Source organism: Sinocyclocheilus rhinocerous, unplaced genomic scaffold (assembly GCF_001515625.1).
Source record: "Sinocyclocheilus rhinocerous isolate Xijiao unplaced genomic scaffold, SAMN03320098_v1.1 scaffold604, whole genome shotgun sequence".
Taxonomy (NCBI): Eukaryota; Metazoa; Chordata; class Actinopteri; order Cypriniformes; family Cyprinidae; genus Sinocyclocheilus; species Sinocyclocheilus rhinocerous.
In genome coordinates, this window is record NW_015658518.1 from 1,426,433 (window position 1) to 1,435,385 (window position 8,953).

Consider the following 8,953-nt stretch of genomic DNA (forward strand, 5'->3'; position numbering starts at 1 on the left):
GTAACCAAGTATTAACTTTTGATAAATCTTTATTGAGGCAAAATTGTTAATGCTGTAAATGACGCCACAACCGAGGTAAACGGTGTAGAAAATAGTATAAATCATTAGATAAAAGAACAATCAACTGATTTATGACTGTTTCATTCTTCCATTCAACAAAGTGAATGTCACATAACAAAAACAAAATGTTTTAGTTTTAATATTAGAAATCAACCCTTGGAACATCAAAGTGCCCGTAGTTGAAGAACCACCCACTTACGCACACTTATAAAATGATAACCTCACTAAAACTATGCAAAATGTCATAACGCCGATGCTTTTTGCAAGTCTAGCCTTCCTTGACGTGTGACCTTACCTTCCACTGTAACGAGTGAAACCATTGGTCCCGCAGATAGCTGTTAGCAGCCTGTGAGTGCACACAAACATTCGCAAAATGAGAGCGTAATCTCACAATGAGTGTCATGAAACCGTGAGGGGGCTGGAGGTACCTGCAGGAGGACTGTCCCTCCAGGGAAGCTTAGCTGGACACAGTATTTAGGGGCGTTGTCCCAGGACAACAGCTGTAGGTCCTCGATAGTGCTGTAAGACAGAGGGGCCTCCATGTATCCTGTGGGCTACAGAGACAGGAAGAGACACGTTCATATTTGCAGAAAACTGTCTGAGCTTTAACACCTAAAAGGACGAGCGTCATGTACCGCACTGTCAACCTTAATAAAAGCTCTGCAGCGTCATGGACTGGCGGTTGTACTATTTATTAACCTGCAATATGAATAATATGATGATTGCTCTCTGAATGTCATGATACGCCTTTGAAGTTGCATTGAACTCTTGACGTAAATATCTTCGAGCCAGTGTCACCCACATAATGATACTTCAATCAAATCAGTGGCAAATAAGGTTGAAGCTGAAATGGTTTGTGTTGCTGGGCACAACGTACAGTCTACATTATCCATTTTCTATTATTCTTATTTTAATTGTATTAATAAAATTTGATTATTTTAATCATAGTTAAAGGTATAGTTTACCCAAAATTCTTAATAAAAGAAATCAGCAAAGCGATGCATTTGTGTATGAAAAATATCCATATTTAAAACTTTATAAACCATAATATCTAGCTTCCGCTAACCGTCATACGTACATTCACGAGAGAGTGGCATTCCAGCGGATGACGCAGGACGTAGGCATAACATAAGCTCTGGTGAGAATATGCAAGTCTCGCGAGAACCAAGTTTTGTTTACAGCAATGGAAAACCAGTCTCCTCTTGGCTTATATCAAAATCCTCCAACATTTTTCTTTACAAATCCTCGTTTTGTACTTCTAATTTGTGACCGGGGTTTTTATTTTTTTTGGCTCTCTCTACTGTGCTTCGTGTTCGTCACTTTCACATTCATCACTGTATTCACCTACATCCCACGTCATCCGCTAGAACGTTAGCAGAAGCTAGAGATTGCGGTTTATAAAGTTTTAAATATGGATATTTTTCTTACACGAACGCATCGATTCGCTTCAGAAGGCCTTTATTAACCCCTCCCCCCCAGTTGCATTCAGACTTCAATTCTAAGAATTATGACGACTCAAAACTTTATAGTTACACTTTATCGTTATCTTGTTTGGTGTGAAAGGGCTTTAAGTCTCATGCGGTTCTTTTGAGCCGCAGATTTACAGCGAATTTAAGGTTCCCCTTCTTAATCTTTAAATGGCTGTAGGAGCTTCTTCATTTTCATTATTTGTCACACATGAGCCTGTTGTAGCTCATTTCTCAGTTCCACTCCTGACTGAAGTGTTGGTGGTCACATGACCTCAAATGTCAACAGGCTGTTTCCCATCTCCTTCCCTCTACAATAGCACACTGCGGCTGTTCCTTTATTAGTCGCCCTCCCTCCTCCGCAGCCCGGCAACAGGCTCTTCCGTTATTAGCACCACCCACCCTCGGCTTCTTTGCACAAACAGGCTATTGCTTGATTTGCGCTGCTCTCCCTCTACACTCAAACCAAACCACAGTTCCTGTATTTGTATCAGCCACCCAGTTCAGCAGAGCAAACAAGCTGTTCCTTTCTTTGACTCATTCTCTTTGCGTCTCTCGCTCGCGCAAACAAACAGGCAGCTCGTCCCTGTATAACTGAATAAAACAGGCCTGTCTTTTATTTACATCCCCCACTCTTAGGTGATAGACGAACTGGCTGCTCTGCCCTCCGCTGCAGAATCGAGATGGCTGATTTGTCTTTCTTTTTAAGAGTCCATGTGATAAGTATCTATTAAATGATATCTAATTTTTCAAGCAATCAATCACGAGTCTGCTAGCAGGCTTGTGTACATTGGGACACGTGCCACACGTGGAGCAAAACAAGGGCCCCGAGGTGGCAGAAACCCAGATAAACAGCTGAAGTCTACTTGTCTCTCATAAAATCAAGGTAAATATTTCACCACTGGGGTTTATATATTTACAGCATGGTAAAAACCTCTTTAAAGGTTGTCATAGCTACAATATCCTGTATGACGATGTGACGTGAACTTGCGCCGAGCTTGACGTTCCATCTGCTTATCTTTGTGTCACTCGCTGTCCTTTCCTCTCTCTCTCGCTATCTGTCCTCCTTTCCACATCTCCGTTCCAAGAAGTCCTCCGATTCTTTCTTTCTTCGTCTCATTCAGCCTGTTTTTCATGGTGCAATTCTTCCTTAAGGAGGAGTTGAATAGCTCTCCTCTCACCATTGCTATGTTGCCATGGAAACAAAGAGATGAAATAGAGACATATGGTTTTTTTTTTGTTACCAGGGAGATCCAGATGGAAAACGATGTGGAGAAAAACATCAGTGTGTTCAGGTGGCGTATCTATAACTGACAAACTGATCTCGGAGAGCTCCTGTTAGCGCTGCACCTACTAAACTGTGAGGAACCACAGCAAAGGCAGATTTCTCAGCTTCTCATATCGTTGTTTGAAGAGCTGAGTGGCGAATATAAGATAGATATGTATATTAGTGATAGACGGATAAATCAATATTGGGCCACGTGAGATGGTCATAACAGCAAATAACTGACTGATTAAAAATGTTCTAAATTGTCCCTTATATCAGATCCAAAATCTACCACATTATTGTCAATGGATAATACAAAACTTCTGGTTTTCAAAAATTACAGAATTTAAATAAAGTATTTATGAAGTCAATATTCAATATAGTTTTAAAACAAGTCATCTCTAGGTCTTAAATTAAACTGCATTAAGCTATAATTGCATATATTTTAGACATATGCCAATTGGCTCTCTAGTTATTGATATCAATATCAGACAGTTAAAAACCCATAATGGTTGACCACTAATGTATATTTTAGCAATACTGTATTAGATGCCATGCTTCGTTATGATTACAATTGCAACAAAATGTGTTATTCTTATTTTATTTTTATTAATTAAATTATATTATTTTAATCACAGCAAATGAGAAATACTGCAGAAATTACATTTACAGTTTTTGAAAAAAGACTTTTATGCTTAACAAGGTTGCATTCATATGACCAAAAACTGAAACTGTAATACTGTAAATAGTATTACAATTTAAAATAACTATTTTCTATTTTAATATATCTTAAAATGCAATTTATTCCTGTGATGACAAAGCCGAATTCCCAGCAGCCATTACTCCAGTCTTCAGTGTCACATAAAACAAAAAAAAAAACAAAACAAAAAAACCCCATACTAATATGCCGAGTTGGTGCTCAAGAACCATTACTTATTATTAGGAATGTAACGATTCACTCAACTCACGATTCGATTAGATTCACGATTTTGATTACACGATTCAATTCACGATTTTTTTTAACAAAATTAGATTTAAGACCAATTATAAATTAAATATGTCCTTTTATTATTTCTTGGACAAAATACTGTACTTTTCTTTGTGAAATTGAAATATAACACTATAATAATATACTAATATAGCACTTGTAAATTATTGCTCTTTTGTTGGTTTTGATTGCTTCTATTGTCCTCATTTGTTAGTCGCTTTGGATAAAAGCGTTTGCTAAATAACAAAATTTAAATATAATGTAAATGTAAATAACAAAACTAAATTGAAATTTTAAAACAAGCCCCAAATCAAATAAATAAGTAACACAAATAAAATAAATCTCTTTAAAAAAATAAGGCTTTGTCTGTGCTCTTTCCATTTAAAATTAGAAGCAACCACTGCATTTTAATCATGATCCAAACAAAGATGCTGCATACATGCAAAAGTCCCTGTATAACTGAATAAAACAGGCCTGTCTTTTATTTACATCCCCCACTCTTAGGTGATAGACGAACTGGCTGCTCTGCCCTCCGCTGCAGAATCGAGATGGCTGATTTGTCTTTCTTTTTAAGAGTCCATGTGATAAGTATCTATTAAATGATATCTAATTTTTCAAGCAATCAATCACGAGTCTGCTAGCAGGCTTGTGTACATTGGGACACGTGCCACACGTGGAGCAAAACAAGGGCCCCGAGGTGGCAGAAACCCAGATAAACAGCTGAAGTCTACTTGTCTCTCATAAAATCAAGGTAAATATTTCACCACTGGGGTTTATATATTTACAGCATGGTAAAAACCTCTTTAAAGGTTGTCATAGCTACAATATCCTGTATGACGATGTGACGTGAACTTGCGCCGAGCTTGACGTTCCATCTGCTTATCTTTGTGTCACTCGCTGTCCTTTCCTCTCTCTCTCGCTATCTGTCCTCCTTTCCACATCTCCGTTCCAAGAAGTCCTCCGATTCTTTCTTTCTTCGTCTCATTCAGCCTGTTTTTCATGGTGCAATTCTTCCTTAAGGAGGAGTTGAATAGCTCTCCTCTCACCATTGCTATGTTGCCATGGAAACAAAGAGATGAAATAGAGACATATGGTTTTTTTTTTGTTACCAGGGAGATCCAGATGGAAAACGATGTGGAGAAAAACATCAGTGTGTTCAGGTGGCGTATCTATAACTGACAAACTGATCTCGGAGAGCTCCTGTTAGCGCTGCACCTACTAAACTGTGAGGAACCACAGCAAAGGCAGATTTCTCAGCTTCTCATATCGTTGTTTGAAGAGCTGAGTGGCGAATATAAGATAGATATGTATATTAGTGATAGACGGATAAATCAATATTGGGCCACGTGAGATGGTCATAACAGCAAATAACTGACTGATTAAAAATGTTCTAAATTGTCCCTTATATCAGATCCAAAATCTACCACATTATTGTCAATGGATAATACAAAACTTCTGGTTTTCAAAAATTACAGAATTTAAATAAAGTATTTATGAAGTCAATATTCAATATAGTTTTAAAACAAGTCATCTCTAGGTCTTAAATTAAACTGCATTAAGCTATAATTGCATATATTTTAGACATATGCCAATTGGCTCTCTAGTTATTGATATCAATATCAGACAGTTAAAAACCCATAATGGTTGACCACTAATGTATATTTTAGCAATACTGTATTAGATGCCATGCTTCGTTATGATTACAATTGCAACAAAATGTGTTATTCTTATTTTATTTTTATTAATTAAATTATATTATTTTAATCACAGCAAATGAGAAATACTGCAGAAATTACATTTACAGTTTTTGAAAAAAGACTTTTATGCTTAACAAGGTTGCATTCATATGACCAAAAACTGAAACTGTAATACTGTAAATAGTATTACAATTTAAAATAACTATTTTCTATTTTAATATATCTTAAAATGCAATTTATTCCTGTGATGACAAAGCCGAATTCCCAGCAGCCATTACTCCAGTCTTCAGTGTCACATAAAACAAAAAAAAAAACAAAACAAAAAAACCCCATACTAATATGCCGAGTTGGTGCTCAAGAACCATTACTTATTATTAGGAATGTAACGATTCACTCAACTCACGATTCGATTAGATTCACGATTTTGATTACACGATTCAATTCACGATTTTTTTTAACAAAATTAGATTTAAGACCAATTATAAATTAAATATGTCCTTTTATTATTTCTTGGACAAAATACTGTACTTTTCTTTGTGAAATTGAAATATAACACTATAATAATATACTAATATAGCACTTGTAAATTATTGCTCTTTTGTTGGTTTTGATTGCTTCTATTGTCCTCATTTGTAAAAATGAATCGCGATTTGTTTATCATCTCAATCGTCACATATTTAAATCGATTTTCAACCGGCTCGCGGTTAATCGTTACATCCCTATTTATTATTATCATCAATGTTGAAAACAGTTATGCTGCATATTTTTTTTGAAAACTGTAATACCATTTTTTCAGGATTATTTGATGAACAAAATGTTTATTAATGTTTATTTAATGTATTTTCTGTCACTTTTGATCAGTTTGACCATTCTTGCTGTATTCATTTATTTATTTATTTTTTACTTTAAAATATCTTACTCACCCCAAACTTTTAAACAGCAATGATATGATAATCATTAGGAATTTAACGATTCACTCAACTCACGATTCGATTAGATTCACAATTTTGATTTCACGATTCGATTCACGATTTAAAAAAAATTTTTTTTACAAAATGAGATTTAGAATGAGCTTTATTGCCAGGTATGTTTACACATACGAGGAATTTGTTTTCGTGACAGAAGCTTCCACAGTGTAACAGAATGACAGTGACAGAACAAAAAACACAGATAATAAAAAATAGAACAAGTAAATAAGGAATAAAAATATATAAATTGACAGTTGTATGTGCAGGTATATTACAATAGACAGTTTTTGTATGTACAGGTACTGTATAATATGTGCAAATTTGAGGTGTAGTCTGAGTATGTTATATATATATGGATGGACAATGTCCAAGTCATACAATCTTAACATTTCACATGCTTTTGCATAACTGTTCAAGCCTATGCACATTTTGTGTAAATTGAGCAAAAATGTACTGCATGGGCATGTAAAAACTGTGACAATGTACTCTCTCCCAAAGTAAACATGGCTTTTTCCAGTTAAACTCTTCACCCATGATATATTAACAGCAAACCATTGCAGGCCAGGAGGAGGAAGCCAATGCAAGCGAGAAGGAAAAAAAAAGTCTCCAACCAGGACAGCCAACTGTAAACTAGAGTTCACTTGGTGATCTAGTTTCTGTGCATCTAAAAACACCAAAAGCAACAGAGAAGCTCAGTTACTGTACAGACAGGTACGACTGCATGCCTATGGGCTCTATACAACACTAAATTCCCAAAGACAGCTGGCTTCAATTAACGCCATATATCTGTTAATATATACACATACATGAACGGCAGTAAGTCATGCAAAACCAACGCACACACTTGCGTCCTGATACGTGGTTTGCACATGTGGTGCTTGGGCTTGCATGCAGTTAAAAACAAAAACACATTTCTTGTGAAATCTTGTCCAAAGAAATTCTCAGTATGATGCAACTGACTGTGGCATGCAAAGTTTAACACCAAAATAAAGCTCAAGTGAAATATTGGTTTTAAAACTGTTTAAGCATGTCAAATCATCGACCGGTGGAGTTAGCAACCTTCAGATGATGTGGCTATTCTTTGTTCGCTCGTAATTCAGCCATACGGCTATCTAGGGACAGAACTAGTTTTTCATTCGGTGGGCTGAATAGGCAAATTTCAGACTACCGTCATCCATTAATGCGTCAGCCTAACCACAAATTCGATGTCTGAGATGGTTTATACGACAAAAGGAAATTTGGCGGTGAGTGTCAACATTATGGATGTGGCAACATCAGTTCCGTTTCAAAACCTCAACAGCCAGCAGCTGAGCAGATTAAAAAGCTCACACATAATAGACACAACCGATATCATATTATACATCCGTCATTTTAATTACATGCAACATGAGTTACAACCAAACTCACTGTTTATTCGGAGGGTGTCTGGTTATGCACCTATATATGCAATGGAGTCAGAGTGAAATCTCCATTTTAAAACGTGTTTTCAAGTGCAGTAAAACTGACTAATGGGCAAAAAATTATTTTATAGAATTTTAAATAATTTTTTTAAAGAAATGAATACATTTATGAATAAATGAATGATTGAATGATGCATTTATATAGCGCTTTGTGTATCGCTGTACATCCAAAGCACTTCACAATCATGTTGGGGGGTCTCTCCTCAACCACCACCAGTGTGCAGCATCCATCTGGATGATGCGACGGCAGCCACAGGACAACAGCGCCAGTGCGCTCACCACCAAGCGGCAACCTCCCGCTCTCTCTTGATGCCAACAAGGAAGTGACTTAAACTGTAATTCATCAACTGGCCGCTAGAGGCTGGCTGCAAAAGGGAGTCAATCCCATAGACTCCCGATGTTAAAATGCCCAACTTTACAGCAGAAAAAAACATGTTTACAGCCTGGTTCAACTTTTTTTTTTATTTATATAGCTAATTTTGCCCTGCATGACAACTGAGTGGGGCGGGGGGGCAATTTAGCCAGGACACCGGGGTTACACCCCTACTCTTTACGAGAAGTGCCATGGGATTTTTAATGACCACAGAGAGTCAGGACCTCGGTTTAACGTCTCATCCGAAAGACAGTGCTTTTTGACAGTATAGTGTCCCCATTAGTGCTGTGTTCAAAATATCGATACGACGATGTATCGTCACAGAGATTTGACGATACGAGTATCGATACAGCTGGCCCTGTATCGATATTGTGGCACGTGTGCAGCAGTGGACCACGCTTAATTTGTTTAAAATTTTACAACGTTTAAAATTGAGTAGAAAAGTGCGAGGTTTCTAAAAAAGAATGAATAGAACATATATAGGCTACAACAAGGTTTAACCTGGCCGCAGAGGAAAACAACTGGGTTGCCTGATATAAAGAAACGTAATCCCCAAAACAGAGCTTTACACTTGCGCAATACGGAAATATCTGCTAAGTGTGCTACTTATCTTTGTCAACCTGGCAACCATGTGCACACGCGCTCTCTCCACTGTGGATAAACGCGCTTGCTTT

General features: G+C 36.9%; 1 protein-coding gene across 1 annotated transcript in view; it reads right to left on the minus strand.

Moving 5' to 3' along the window:
- Positions 1 to 8,953, minus strand: part of LOC107722458 (C-Maf-inducing protein-like) — a 37,983-nt gene that overhangs the window by 19,518 nt on the left and 9,512 nt on the right. Inside the window, exons 2-3 of the mRNA XM_016530812.1 lie at positions 489 to 614; positions 356 to 406 (exon numbers count right to left, since the gene is read on the minus strand). Coding sequence (XP_016386298.1) covers positions 356 to 406; positions 489 to 614 — 177 coding nt within the window. The remainder of the gene's footprint in view (positions 1 to 355; positions 407 to 488; positions 615 to 8,953) is intronic.